Source organism: Dermacentor silvarum, chromosome 10, assembly GCF_013339745.2.
Source record: "Dermacentor silvarum isolate Dsil-2018 chromosome 10, BIME_Dsil_1.4, whole genome shotgun sequence".
Taxonomy (NCBI): domain Eukaryota; kingdom Metazoa; phylum Arthropoda; class Arachnida; order Ixodida; family Ixodidae; genus Dermacentor; species Dermacentor silvarum.
The window spans coordinates 95,907,591-95,922,343 of NC_051163.1; the positions used below are offsets into that span (position 1 = coordinate 95,907,591).

Consider the following 14,753-nt stretch of genomic DNA (forward strand, 5'->3'; position numbering starts at 1 on the left):
CACTCCATAAATGATCACTCCCAACGTTAAGTTCCGTAATGTCCAAGATGGCATTGTCTATGTTTCTGGTGAAGGTTAAATCAGGTGAGGTATTTCGACTCACGCTATTACCTATGCGGGTTGGTCTTATGTCCCCGATAGCTGACGGGGTTGGGACGCGTCAGCTTGCATGCGCGACGGCGTTCCGAGCGTTCCTGACGAACTTTCTATGCCGATGCCTGGCTTCTTTATGCTTTTTGTATGTCCCCGGCTGGTGCGCCGCGGCGTTTTCGATGCACGCGGCAGGCCGCACCTTTTTTCTTATCGAGCCACCTGTTTGCGCTGTGAGACGGATCTCGGAGGCTCGCTAAAACAACGCAGCCGAAACAGGATGGTCCAACAAATAAACACTCACTGACAAGACAGCTGAGTACGATCACCGTCGCCGCCAAAGCCGCCAGCCCGCAGAAGCTGCCGTCGCGTGCCATGTCAGGAATCCTCTCGGTCGAGCAGCCAAGCGCTCAACGCAGGGAGAAAATAAACTAAATAACACCTCCGGCGGGACGTCGCAGGTAGGAAAGGCGATGTCGCGCAGCGAATCCAAAATCCCACGCTAAGCGAAGCAAGAATCCTCACGTTCCTCTGATGCGGTAGTTATTCGTCACGCCGTAGTCGCGGTAAGCTTGTCACACACTCGACATAAACGCGCACGGCACACCTGTCGGAACGACGACCAACTGAGAATACGGGATATTACGCCGGAGCGTGGGGGTAGCCGCGTCAACCACCACGACACCTACCGACGCCACGGTACACGCGAAAACAGAACGCGAATGTGCTTCTAGAACGTTTGAACCAACGTTACTAGACTAGCTTCAGTTGTAAAACTCTCCGCCCGTGCGCTTACCGCCGCTGTCTCCACTCCTTGGGCAGCCGACAGATGGCGGCGCCGTTCCATCGCTCTCCACTGCAGACGCCTCGCCGCAGCCTTGAGCTCGTGCGGACGGGCAGCTTGCACGCTCGCTGTCGTTCTAGTGATACCATGCGAAAGCGGAATCCATCTAGAGTAATAAGATATATCGGGCTAGTTGGTTCATACTGAAAGACGGCTAAACTGCACGATGGGATGCATACGAAGGGATGCATACGACGGAAGGGATGCATACGACGAAATGGAGAAGCTGCCTTTTTAAGTGTCGTGTGTTTCTTTCTGCCGCCTAAACCTTTCATGCAGTTTACTTTTCTCATACAGCAGCTTGGCCCGTTTTCTCGCTGCTTTTACTTGCTTAACTCTTTGCTCTGGGGTAGTTATACGGCAGCTAGCGAGACCAAATTTGTTATCCACAAAAATAACAGCACAACTTTCTTCTAACCAATGAATGCTTTATTAAAAAAATTACCAGAAAACAACTGCGTGCCCCTATATATAGGTAAGACTATAAACTGTCAAAGGGGACATAATCAAGCCAAATGATTTGGGCCTACGTGGAAACCAACTCCTCCTACAGCAGCTTGGCACGTTTCCTCGCTGTCTTTACTTCAAGACTGGATCCCCGCCGATGCTCCAGAACTCTTGCCTAAGAATGCATTTTTATGCAAGGTTCCGGCAAGGTATGCGTGTACGCATGCGCGTGACTAAATAAAATAGCGTATCTTGCACAAGTGGCGCAAGGCTAAAGAAACAGCGGAGCTGATCGGCACCTAGCTGGTCCTGGCCATACAAGTTATGCTTTTCTCGAATTCATTGATTATTGATTGATTAGCCATTGATTGGCTATCACAAGGTATTGGCAACGTATTTGGGCTAGACAAAGCATTACCAAGTCATCCCCAGCATTTTCCGGAATTTATTGTTTATTTATCGAATATTGATTAGCTATTGTTTGGCTATCTCAAGGTGATGCGAGGCACAGCCGTACGCAGTGACGTCATCGCTAGGCGAGTTTTTGCGAACACTACGCGGGGAAGCAAAAAGCCTAAATAGTTCCGCTGTTAAAAATTTAATGATGCGTGACTTGGCGTATTCTCTGACAGCTCTTCTAAGATGGCCCAGAACAGGTCACCAAACATCTCTTCCCTCCGTCCTTCCCTCGTATCTGTTGTTTCAACAGATACGAGGGAAGGTTCGGGAACACTTTCGGCACCGCACCCTCGGCAAGTGTCCACTTGTCTCGTGGCACCTCAACCGTCTGTTCAATGATAATATGCAGAAACTCTTTAAGATGTCCTGCTCATGAAAGTGTAAATGGATTTCCATGGATTTCGCAGAGAGTTCCAGGTCGGCACGAAGCATCGCTCTGTTGAACGCCGAGCGAAGTTTCGCATTGCTGGGAGCACAAAAGAAGTGGCGCGCCAAACTGTCGACATCGTTCGATAGCCGCTTGGTGAAGTCAGGAACCACCTCACAGACAACGGGCAAAACGCTCCACGCTCAGTTTGCACGACAGCAACCAGTGTGGGAGGCAATCCTCGGCAGATAAACCACCACCACTGCATGACGCGTTGTCCATGTATACCATGGTATAACACAGAAAAAAAATTGAATTTTTCTTTGTAAAGAAATTTTTAGGTCAGTGTCAACAAAATTTGAGAAATCGACAGGCTTCAGAAAAACGATGTATGCTGTCATGCTTTTATGTATCAGAGTACATTTAATAAATACATATTCTACTTGCTTCTGCACAGTGTAAGTTCTCGTGCTGAACGTCTGATTTCGAAGCCGATGTTACCTAAATAAATAGTGCAAAATTTTTCACGCCTAATACGGGCCGATTTCTTCTAAATACCTTGGCAAACGTGCGATTTTCGCGCTTCATTCCTGAGAAACCTTGAGGATAGAAGTCGTGACAACTCCGGGATTGTGCGTAATTCGGCATATACGCGAAATTCATCCCAATATACCAAAAAGTACGGTTAAGGAATTCAAGAAATGTGAGCGCCGTAGCTATCACGCCGGCCTGTGTCCAGTAAAACTCGGTCGTGTTTAGAAATAAACAAACTTACATCATCAGAAATTTAGAGAGGGGCCCGTGGAAGCTTGAGGCGCCAAGCTAACGTGTTCAAGCAGCTTGACCGTGACACGAAAATGCAGTGGTATTTCGCGACACGAATCACGTATAACTGACAAGGGTGTGAGATTGTTCGCGCTTATTCGCGTATCATGGCGACGCTTCACAGCGCAAGATACTACCTCCACGTTACTCCGCCAGTTTATCAGAGGGCTGAAAGGCAATCGAGATGCAGAAAAGAGTCCGCGAAGAGCAGTAATGGTCCCTCATTAGGCCTATCCGAGTTGTTACATTCTTCTCACGAGCCTCCTAATTGCTACGTCTCGAGACCGAATTTCTTTCGTCTTGCAAATAGCGAGAGTGAACCAGTCCTGCCCGCTCACTGCTGGCGGCGACCTGCGAGGTGGCGAGGCGGCATTTTGTATGCGGAATCCATGAAACCGTCCAACAATCGCTTTCTTTTCCGCTACGAGTAAGAATGCGACGTGATCGACACTCATACGCGCCAAGTAACGAGGAAAGGTGGCCTGTGGCATTTGCTTCGTTTTTCGCTTCTTTGACAAGATCCGGTGGAAGGAAAAGGTTGAGACATGCGAACATGTTTGGACCACGTGTCCTCGCCATTTTTTTTTATTCGGAGGTTGAGTGAAGTCTTTTTTCTCCCTGAAATGGACGTTCAGGGCAACGCCAGTCCCAATTGTTTATTGACTATGGTAATATGCGGTTGAACGCCAGGCCAATGTGTCGCGGGTAATGACGACCGCATTCAGATATGGGTGGAATGCATGTTTCAGCCTTGTGCAACGAGACAGTTACTGTGTCCGCGACGTGAATCTTTCCTTCAGCTAGAGAGAGAGAAAAGGCTTTATTCTGGGTCAGACTAAGACTTACAGATATTCCTCTGTCAAGAAGACCATGGCCAGCTGGTCGGGGAAGGCCGCCGACGCCAACCACACCCGCCAGTGGGGAAGTCGGGGGGAGTGAGGGGATTGTAGGGCTGCGGGGCAAGAGAAAGGGACGTGCTCTACATTCGCGTACGTAGAGGGCTAATTGGGAAATGAGGGCTCTGAGCGGTAACTATAAAGGCGTGCTAGAGTGATCAAAGCGTTGAGCTGCACGGCCCTGAGGTTGCGTATTTGAGGAGTACGAAGACAAGGGTGTGGTGGTGGAAGAGCCTGCAATGAATGCCGGATGTGTTTGTAGTGCTGCTTTAGAGTTTTCTCATGAAAGTGTGCATCGTCCGCTATCGGCGGGTAAGACCAGGGGATCGTCAACGCCGGGCTAATAATCTCGCAGGCAAGCTCATGAGCGAGCTGATTGGCGATAATCCCCGCATGGCCTGGCACCCACATCATAGTGACCAACGTAGCAGGGAGAAGAGAGAGAGAGCGTCAGAAAGGTCGTCATGAAGATTATCGGAAGTCTGTTGTCGCGAAGAGGCCAGATTGGCGCCATGGAGTCCGAGCAAATGCGATACCGAGGAGAGGGAGGGATAATAGTTCGTTCAGGCGTCCCGTGAACGATCGCGGCCAATTCAAGGGATAGAGAAAAGTAGGAAGTGACAAGGGGCCAGCGGTGCAAGGGTTGGAAATGCGAAGGGGCGCCGGGATTGTGATACTAGCAGTGGCGCCGTGAGTTTGGTTATACGCTGCCTCAACGTAGCACGTAACAGTGTCCGCTGGGAAAGGGTCGTGGAAGTGAGCGCGCGCTTGTCGTCGTCCCTCATGAAGATATGGGGTCATATAAGAGGGAACAGGGCACAGTGGAGGTTGCTGGGAGGGGGTCGTTGAGGGGTGTACAGCGGAAAGTCAATGGCCGGATGCCAGCCCGTTGCAGTAGCCAATGTTCCTGCGCAGAGCTGAATACGCAGCCAAGTTGTGGATCACTGTGGAGGGGAAGAAATAGGCCTGTTGCCTGTAGTTTGACTGTGGATTCGTGTGTTGGAAGATGTAGGGCAGCTTTATGGAGACTGTTTGATTATTATTGTGGTTTATTGGCGCAAGGGCCAGATGTGGCCAAAGAGCGCAGAGACGATGGTAATGACTTGTTAGTGGTACATGAATAGTGAATTACATGGGCAATAGATGCGGCATGGCTGTAAAAGGGCCTAAAAACAGTCGCTGTAATGTGCTTAAAATCTATACGTAATAAGATTATCGCAATGACTAATTATGTGTACTAAGGGCATGAACAATGCATTGCGAAGGAATAATACGACTTGCAAAATATTGTTACGCGAAGAACGAGTCAGTAAGACGGGCAGCTATTTACAGGTTGTATTTACAAGAGCGGTTGCAGCGCTGACCGGTTAGGTTCACAGCGCGAGCCCAGCTCGTTCTTCCTCTTCTTTTCTCGAGTGATGGCGCCCGCGCGCCTCGGTCAAACAATCAAATACCACACGCGTGTAGCAATATTAAAGATGCCAGGATTGGCCAGAAGCACAAGTGCCTAAACAGAGCCCTTGAAACACAAGGGCCTGGAGGCATGTGCTATAAAAAAGTATCGCAGCAACATCCTCTGGAGAGAGGATGCGCTATGAACTTATTGGGCTAATAACATGTAGCACAACATCTTTCAAGAAAGCAAACACTGCGTTGGTGCTAAAAAGTGGTTCTTTACCGAGAAACATAGCGGGATGGAGAGGGAAACAATAGCGATATGCTAGCGGGAAATGTTTCTTTCTCTTTCGGCTTCCCGACACTCCAGGAGGACGTGGAGGACGGTGAGCCTCTCGCCACATCTACCACAGGTTGGAGGATCATTTCTATTCAATAGAAAATTGTAATTACCATATGTGTGTCCTATTCTGAGACGACAGAATAGGACATCAGTTCGTCGTGTTTTAGTTGTACAGGGCCAGAACCCCAACTGTGGCTTAATCAAGTGGAGCTTATTATTTCCTTCGGCGTCCCACAAGCATTGCCAGTGGCTTCGCAGTTTGTTTCGTAGGAAAGGCTTCAGATCTGTAGCAGGGACAGCAGCGGGAAGACCAATACCTTGCGATGCTGTTGATTTGGCGATTTCGTCGACAAGCACATTACCCTCGATTCCTCTATGGCCGGGAACCCAGCATATTATTACATGTCTATGAGATAGATAAATGTTACACAAGAGTGAGTATAGCTCAATAAAAGCAGGATTCTTATGCTTTTGTAAAGATGTTAGCGCTTTTACAAGACTTAACGAGTCTGTGAATATTATTGCTTTTCTAGTTTTAATTTCTTTATATGTTTCACCGCAGACAGTACTGCGTAGGCTTCTGCTGTGAAGATACTTGTTAGGGGGTTCAATACGTCTGATTTATAAAAAGAGGGGCCATACAGCCGCGTAAGATACGCCAGCATGGGACTTGGATGCGTCGGTGTAGAATTCCTAACACGAGTACTTCGATTGAAGTTCGCGGAAATGCATTGCAATTTCGAGCTCGGGGGCAGTGCTTTGTGACCTCTACAAAGGATAGATCACATTCTATCACCTGCCACTCCCAGGGCGGTGACAGCTTAGCTGGAGGCATTAGGCTATGTTCTAGAAGTATTACATCCATCTCTTGGCTAAGTTCTACACGCAGTGAGAAAGGCCGCCTCATAGAAGGTCGATTATAGAAAAGCGTTGCACACTTCAAATCATTAAGGGTTGTAGAACAAGGATGTTCACGATCGGAGTGTACTTTGCGAAAATTGGTGAAGCTGATGTATGTTCTCTGGAGATGGAGTGACCACTCATTTGCTTCTACGTATAAACTTTCGACGGGGCTTGTTCTGAATGCGCCAGTGGCCAGGCGGATACCTAGATGATGGACAGGATCTAGCATTTTTAGCGCGCTCGGGGCAGCGGAGTGATATACTACGGCACCATAGTCCAAACGTGACCGATTGAGATTCTTGTGAAGATTCAGTAAACACTTCCTGTCGCTGCCCCACGATGTGTGAGATAAAATTTTCAGTAAGTCCATTGTTTTTAGGCATTTCGCCTTGAGATATTTTCTGTGGTTAATGAAAGTAAGCTTCGAGTCAAGTATGATGCCTAAGAATTTGTGTTCTTTGTTTATAGGTATTTGTTGTCCATACATTTTGATAGTGGGATCTGCAACTGAGACCTTTCTTCCTGGTGAAAAGAACACAAGAACTTTTGTGGGGGTTTACTTTGAACCCGTTTTCGTCTGCCCACTTGGACACTTTGTTCAGCCCCTGCTGTACCTGTCTCTCGCACACTGCGAGGTTACAGGTCTTGAAGCCTATCTGTACATCGTCCACGTAGATGGAATAAAAAATAGCTGGTGGTAACGAAGCACGAAGCGTGTTCATTTTAACGATAAAGAGTGTGCAACTGAGCACGCCTCCTTGGGGTACACCAGTTTCCTGCACAAAAGGTCGTGATAAAACATTGCCAACTCGAACACGGAATGTGTGATTCAGCAGATAACTCTCAATCACATTAACATATTACCACGTATACCGAAGTGGGAGAGGTCTCTCAGTATGCCAAACCGCCATGTGGTGTCATAGGCCTTTTCCATGTTTAAGAATACAGACAGAAAGAACTGTTTGTGAACAAAAGCCTCGCGTATCTGCACCTCAATACGTATCAAATGGTCAGTGGTGGAACGACCCTCGCGAAAGCCGCACTGGTATGGGTCAAGCAGTTTGTTTGATTCTAGGAAATGTAATAGGCGACGGTTTATCATTTTTTCAAAGACTTTGCATAGACAGCTTGTCAGCGCTATCGGCCGATAACTCGACTACAGACCATGGATCCTTCCCCTGCTTCAGGATAGGGATCACTATGGCCTCTTTCCAGGCAGAGGGGATCTCGCCGGAAGTCCATATGGATGTTATACAGACAGACAAGGGTTTTCTTCGTTTCAGAGGACAGGTTCTTCAACATTTCATATAATATGCGGTCAGAGCCTGGGGCAGATTGGTTGCAACAGGCGAGTGATGCATGAAGCTCTGCTAAAGAGAAAGGTAAGTTATAAGGCTCGTTCCCGGTGCTCTTTCGTTCTAGTTTTTGTTTTTCTATTGCTGCTTTGTATTTTGTAAATTCTGGAGAATAGTTTGATGAACTGGACACATGTTCAAAATGTGCACCCAGGTGGTTCGCTTGGTCTTGCAAGCTGTCGCCCTGTGTGTTTATTAAAGGGAGTGAATATGTTTGTCGTCCTCTCACCTTGTTAACCCTGTTCCAAACTTTGGCCTCATCTGTATACGAGTGTATACCTGATAAAAACTTCTGCCAACTCTCTCTCCTGGCCTGTCGGCGCGTTCTCCTGCCTTGTGACTTTATCTTCTTAAAATTGATAAGATTCTCTGCAGTAGGAGAATCGCGTAGCAACCCCCATGCTTTGTTCTGTTTCCTACGAACGTTCCTACATTCGTCGTTCCACCATGTGACACGGCGTTTGCATGCCGCACCACTTATTTCGGATATGCATTTCGAAGCGGCATCAATTATGAAGGAAGTAAAATATTCCACAGCAGCATCAATTCCTAACGAAGACAAGTTGGCCCAGGAGATACTACTAGTAAGAGTTCGAAATTTCTCCCAATCAGGCTGTATCAATCTTCCATCGAGGGGCTTGTGGTGAAGGCTCAGTTTTGGTTGTTCGCAGTAGTATTGGGAAGCGATCGCTCCCGTAAGGATTTTTGGTAACTTCCCATATAAGTTCAGATAATGGAGACGGGGAAGCTATGCTAAGATCAATAGAAGAAAAGGTTCTGTTTGCGAGACAGTAAAATGTAGGTTCCTTCTTGTTCAGAAGACACGCTGCCAGAGCAGAAAAGAAATTGCTCAACAAGACGACCTCAGCGCATCGATACGAGAGTCGTCCCACAGACTGCTGTGCGAATTGAAATCGCCAAGAATAAGATAGGGTTCTGGCAATCATCTATAAAGGACTGAAATTCATGTTTGTGTAAGTCGTAATGTGGGGGTATGTAAAGCGAGCAAATGGTGATGAGTTTGTTTAGAAGAACAAGTCGAACTGCCACTGCTTCAAGAGGGCGTTTGTAGGTGCAAACGTTGACATGCTATGCTTTTGAGGATTACTATGGCAACACTATAGCTAAGCTCGAGTGAGGCTAGCTTAGCAGGACTATTTGAAGGAATTATCAGGCATTTCCTGGGATATTATTGACCTTAGTGAGGTTAGAAGAACTGGTGAGGCTTACACAGTGCTGACTAACGGCCACGTCCTCTGCTACAGAGGTCTTCCACATAAGAACGAATCCGGGGTAGGATTTCTAGTGCATCACAACATCGCGGGCAGCATTGATGAATTCTACAGCATTAATGAGAGGGTAGCAGTCGTCGTAATAAAGCAGAATAGGAGGTACAAAATGAAGGTAGTAAAGCCTATGCCCCAACCTCTAGTCATGATGATGAAGAAATAGAGCAGTTTTATGAAGAAGTTGAACTAGCAATGAGAAAGGTGCAAACTCAGTATACTTTATTCATGGGCGACTTCAATGCAAAAGTGGGGAAAAAGCAGGTTGGTGAGCAAGCAATTGGCAACTACGGCATCGATTCTAGGAATGCAAGAGGCAGAGATGTTAGTAGAATTCGTGGAAAGGAATATGCTCCGCATAATGAATACCTTCTTCAGGAAGCGCAGCAACAGGAAGTGGACCTGAAAAAGCCCTAATGGAGAAACAAGGAATGAAATAGATTTCATACTCTCTGCCGATCCAAGCATAGTGCAGGATGTAGAAGTGTTAGGTAAGGTTAAGTCTAGTGACCATAGGTTAGTGAGGTCTAGGATTTCTCTCAATTTGAAGAGAGAGAGAGTGAAATTAGTCAAGAGGAAACAGTCCAACCTAGAGGCAGTAAGGGTAAAAGCAGACCAATTCAGGCTGGTGCTTGCAAACAAATATGCAGCTTTAGAAAGTGAAGATAAAGACAACATGGAGGTAATGAATGAAACCGTAACTAGGTTGATCTCAGAAGCAGCAATTGAAGTGGGAGGTAGGGCACCAAGGCAACCAGTAGGTAAGCTCTCCCAAGAAACAAAGGACCTAATAAAGAAACGACAGAAATGAAAATGTCCAACTCAAGTGATCAGATAGAATTCGCTGAACTGTCAAAACTAATCAACAAGAAAATAGTAAGGGATGTTCGAAATTATAACGCTGGGAAAGATTGAGGAATCCGTAAAATATGGATGCAGCCATTAAATCAGTAAGAAGAAAGCTTGGCATAGGACAAGGCAAGATGTATGCACTGAAAGATAAGCATCGGTCATATCATCAGCAATTTCGATGACATAGTAAAAGCACCGGAAGAATTCTATACTGACCTGTACAGTGCCCAAAACAGCCAAGCTACTTTCATTCAAAATAGTGATGAACCGGATACAGAGGCTCCTTCTATAACTAGCGCTGATGTTAGAACGGCCTTGAAAGACATGACCAGGGGAAAAGCTGCTGGAGAAGATGGAATAACAGTAGATTGAATCAAAGATGGAGGAGATATCATGCTTGAAAAGCTTGCGGCCCTTTATACGCAATGCCTCACAACTTCATGTGTACCAGAGAGCTGTAAGAACGCCAATATTATACTAATCCATAAGAAGGGAGACAGTAAAGAACTGAAGAATTACAGACCCATTAGCTTTGCTTTCAGTATTGTATAAAATATTCACCAAGATAATTTCCAATAGAATCAGGGCAACACTTCACTTCAGCCAACCAAGAGAACAGGCTGGCTTCAGGAAGGGATATTCTACGATGGATCATATCCATGTCATAAATCAGGTAATCGAGAAATCTGCGGAGTACAATCAACCTCTCTACATGGCTTTTCATAGATTATGAAAAGGCATTTGATTCAGTAGAGATACCAGCAGTCATAGAGGCATTGCGTAATCAAGGAGTACAGGAGGCATATGTGAATATCTTTGCAAACATCTACAAGGATTCCACAGCTACCTTGGTTCTCCACAAAAAAAGTAGAAAGTTACCTATCAAGAAAGGGGTTAGGCAAGGAGACACAATCTCTCCAATGCTATTCACTGAATGCTTAGAAGAAGTATTCAAGCTCTTAGACTGGGAAGGCTTAGGAGTGAGGATCGACGGCGAATATCTCAGCAACCTTCGGTTTGCAGATGACATTGTCCTATTCAGCAACAATGGAGACGAATTACAACAAATGATTGAGGACCTTAATCGAGAAATTGTGAGAATTGGGTTGAACATAAATATGCAGAAGACAAAGATAATGTTCAATAGCCTGGCAAGGGAACAAGAATTCAGGATCGCCAGTCAGCCTCTAGAGTCTGTAAAGGAGTACGTTTATCTAGGTCAATTACTCACAGGGGACCCTGATCACGAGAAAGAAATTTACAGAAGAATAAAATTGGGTTGGAGTGCATACAGCAGGCATTACCAAATTCTGACTGGGAGCTTACCACTGTCGTTGAAAAAAAAAGTGTACAATCATTGCATTCTACCGGTGCTAACATGTGGGGCAGAAACTTGGAGGTTAACAAAGAAGCTCGAGCACGAATTAAGGACCGTACAAAGAGCGATGGAACGAAAAATCTTAGGACTAACGTTAAGAGACAGGAAGAGAGCGGTGGGGATCAGAGAACAAACGGTGATAGCCGATATTCTAGTTGACATTAAGCGGAAGAAATGGAGCTGGGCAGGCCATGTAATGCGTAGGATGGATAACCGGTGGACCATTAGTGTTACAGCATGGATACCAAGAGAAGGGAAGCGCAGTCGAGGTCGGCAGAAAACCAGATGGGATGATGAAGTGAGGAAATTTGCAGGCGCATGTTGGAATACGCTAGCGCAAGACAGGGGTAATTGGAGATCGGAGGGAGAGGCCTTCGTCCTGCAGTGGACATAAAAATATAGGCTGATGATGGCAACACCACCTGATGATGCGAGAGCATCATCGCGATCTTTACGAAACGTAACATACTGTCAGAGAAAGTTTGTATGTTTAGATTTTAAGTGCGTCTCCTGTACACACAGCACTTTTGGATTGTGTTGGTAAAGAAGTTCTTGGACATCGTCGAGCTTCCTAAGAAGGCCTCTGACGTTCCATTGTATGATTTGATGTATCCATAATGAAAGTAAATTGGTGCTGTGTGTACTAAAAAAGGAAATGTTGCTTTAGATTACAGAGCACTTTCCAGGCCTCCGTAACTCAGGATTTGTCCTTTCTGAAGCGGTCGAGGGAGCCTCGCCGCTCCTTAGGCGCTTGGTGCGCCATCTGGATGGGTGTAGTGTCCATTGCCTCTTGTGAGGCGCCGGACACGCGCTCTTGCGAGCGCAAAGTTTCGCGAGAAAGTCTCAGCCGCGAAGGACGAGACATTTGCGCCCACCAGCCCGGAGGTCGATAGGGCTGCCTTTGGGCCTGAGCTGTGCCGGCTGTTGCCAGCCCTAGCAGGGGCCGGTGAGGGTGAGACAGCCTTGACTGCACCCATCGTGGGAGTTGCTGGCGGGCCTGCGGGTTCACTACGCGTAGCGCAGGCTGCCACCGAGGACTGTTGCGGTGCCGGCAACCCTGAGGTAACCGGGCTTCTTTGCTGGTTGGGTGGAGTGGACTTAGCTCCTTCCACCCTGGGGGCAGGAGCCACAAGCGACAGCTCGCTGCGCACGGGCTGGGCATGTGGCAGTAGCCGCTCCGACGCTGCCCCTTGACGCGCCGCTTCAGCATAAGTGGTTGTGTGGAATGGTGAGCACCTTTGCGTGCTTCCCTGAATGATATGTTTTCACGGACTTTCAGTGTTAGAATTTCTTTCTCTTTTTTCCAGCTTGAACAAGACCAGGAGTACGCTGGATGGTCACCATCGCAAGTAACGCAGTGAGGTGTGGCCTCGCAATTGTCTGAGGCATGGCCTTGTACTCCACGCTTGGCAAAGGTGAGTCGACCACGGCAGCTCTGCGAGCCATGACCGAATCTTTGGCATTGGTAGCATCGTCTAGGATTTGGTATGTATGGTCTTACTGCTATCTTTGTGTAGCCTGTTTCAATGGCTTGTGGCAAGACGCTTAATTCAAAGGTAAGTATCAGGTGTTTCGTGGGAATTTCTTTGTTGTCCCGTCTCATAACGATGCGCTGCACATTCGTGACGTTTTGCTCCTTCCATCCTTCCAACAACTCGGTTTCAGATAGGTCGATGAGGTCTGCTTCAGATACTACCCCCCGTACTGTGTTCATGGACCGATGCGGTGAAACGGTAACTGGGACATCACCAAAAGTAACAAGCTTGCCGAGTCTGTTGTGTTGCTCCTTATCACGTAGCTCAAGCAGAAGGTCCTCGCTTGGCATTTTGGTGACTTTGTAGCCAGGGCCTAGCGTGTTGGTCAAGGTTTTAGCAACTACAAATGGGGATATGGTTCTCGCTAGTCTTTCAGTTCTTTCACTATGTACTACTTGATATCGTGGGAAAATGTCTTTAGGCCGGGTGAACAAATTCAAAATCTCATCGGTGCGTCCCATCTTCTGAGGGAGACGATCAAGAAGCCGAGGAAAAACGGGCGTTCCCATAACAATTTGGTGTGCTTCGGCAGCAATGGCAGCCACACACTACGGAGTCCAACAAGGGGACGCTGCAGCACTTCACGTGTAAGGCTGCAGGCGCCAGCCGTACATTGCCGCTATAACCTTATTATATATAAACCCAAGAGAGGGCACCTACACAAGGTTAACCCAAGCCGCCTATGAAAAGTGAGGAAGTAAGAGAAGAGAAGAGGTGACAGGACAGTGAGGACAGAAAAATGGAGAAGAAAAAGATCGGAGAGGGGGATAGGAAAAGGCGACTAGCCGATTTCCCCTGGGTGGGTCAGCCCAGGGGTGCCGTCTACGTGAAGCAGAGGCCAAAGAGGTGTGTTGCCTCCGCCGAGGGGCCACTAAAGGTCCAAGCACTCAGCATTGGCTCAACCCCCAGGATCCCCTTTTCCCCGGACACTGGCTAAGCCACGCACGGTTAAGCGTGGGAGGGTCCAACCCTCGTGTGCTCGGGTCCGCGGTGTCGCAATTATGGAGTCTCTTTAAAGTCGGTTGAATGCGATGCATTTCTGTCCGCGTAAGTGTGCAATGGTGGTGGCGTGGAGCAGAGGTAGAATACCCGGCTTCAAATCTGAAGGTCGTAAGTTCGAATCCTACTCCAGTCCACTACTTTTTCAGGCATGGAGTAGTGCCTGACACCGGCAAGAAAAAAATATATTGCCGAGAGCTAGTGGGCTATATTAGTTCAGGTGCAACCAAACTTGGAAGGCCCACTAAGCTTCATCAAAGTCACTGCCTCACCAGAACAGGAATTGGCCTCCCTGGTACAGTATTCGGCCACTACCTCCCTCATGACTCCGACAATTAACCCATGGCCCTCAGTCCTCAGTGGCTGCGGAGCACCTGACCAAGACGGTGGTCAGACTTACTACACGGAAGAGGGTGCTAAGAATCTCTGGGTCCGGACAGGCCGCCAATGGAAACTGAACCTGGCAACGTTCAACACGCGCACTCTCTCGAGTGAGGCTAGCTTAGCAGGACTATTTGAAGAATTACCAGGCATTGACTGGGACATTATTCACATTAGTGAGGTTAGAATTACTGCTGAGGCTTACACAGTGCTGACTAACGGCCACGTCCTCTGCTACAGATGCCTTCCAGGTAAGAGAGTATCCGGGGTAGCATTTCTAGTCCGTAACAACTTAGCGGGAAACATTGATGATTTCTACAGCATTAATGAGAGGGTGCCAGTCGTCGTAATAAAGCTAATAGGTGGTACAAAATAAAGCTAGTACAAGCCTACGTCCC

General features: G+C 47.4%; 4 protein-coding genes across 15 annotated transcripts in view; 3 read left to right on the top strand and 1 right to left on the bottom strand.

Annotated features, from left to right (window-relative positions):
* The window catches only part of LOC119466319 (uncharacterized PE-PGRS family protein PE_PGRS20-like), a 1,091,962-nt gene extending 1,091,121 nt beyond the window's left edge, over positions 1-841 (bottom strand). Inside the window, exon 1 of one of the 4 annotated variants that reach the window (XR_007463710.1) lies at positions 395-841. Coding sequence is in view for 1 of the 4 variants with exons in the window: in XM_049656769.1 (XP_049512726.1) it covers positions 395-467 (73 nt within the window). In the remaining 3 variants the exon portion in view is untranslated. The remainder of the gene's footprint in view (positions 1-394) is intronic. The other 3 variants (XM_049656770.1, XM_049656769.1, XM_037726821.2) reach the window with 3 other exon arrangements.
* Positions 1-14,753, top strand: part of LOC119466316 (uncharacterized PE-PGRS family protein PE_PGRS20-like) — a 1,297,174-nt gene that overhangs the window by 1,131,375 nt on the left and 151,046 nt on the right. The gene's annotated exons all lie outside the window — the stretch shown is intronic.
* LOC119466324 (uncharacterized) overlaps positions 1-14,753 on the top strand; it is a 683,885-nt gene that overhangs the window by 261,638 nt on the left and 407,494 nt on the right. The window lies entirely within an intron of this gene.
* The window catches only part of LOC119466322 (PE-PGRS family protein PE_PGRS26-like), a 471,155-nt gene that overhangs the window by 185,266 nt on the left and 271,136 nt on the right, over positions 1-14,753 (top strand). The gene's annotated exons all lie outside the window — the stretch shown is intronic.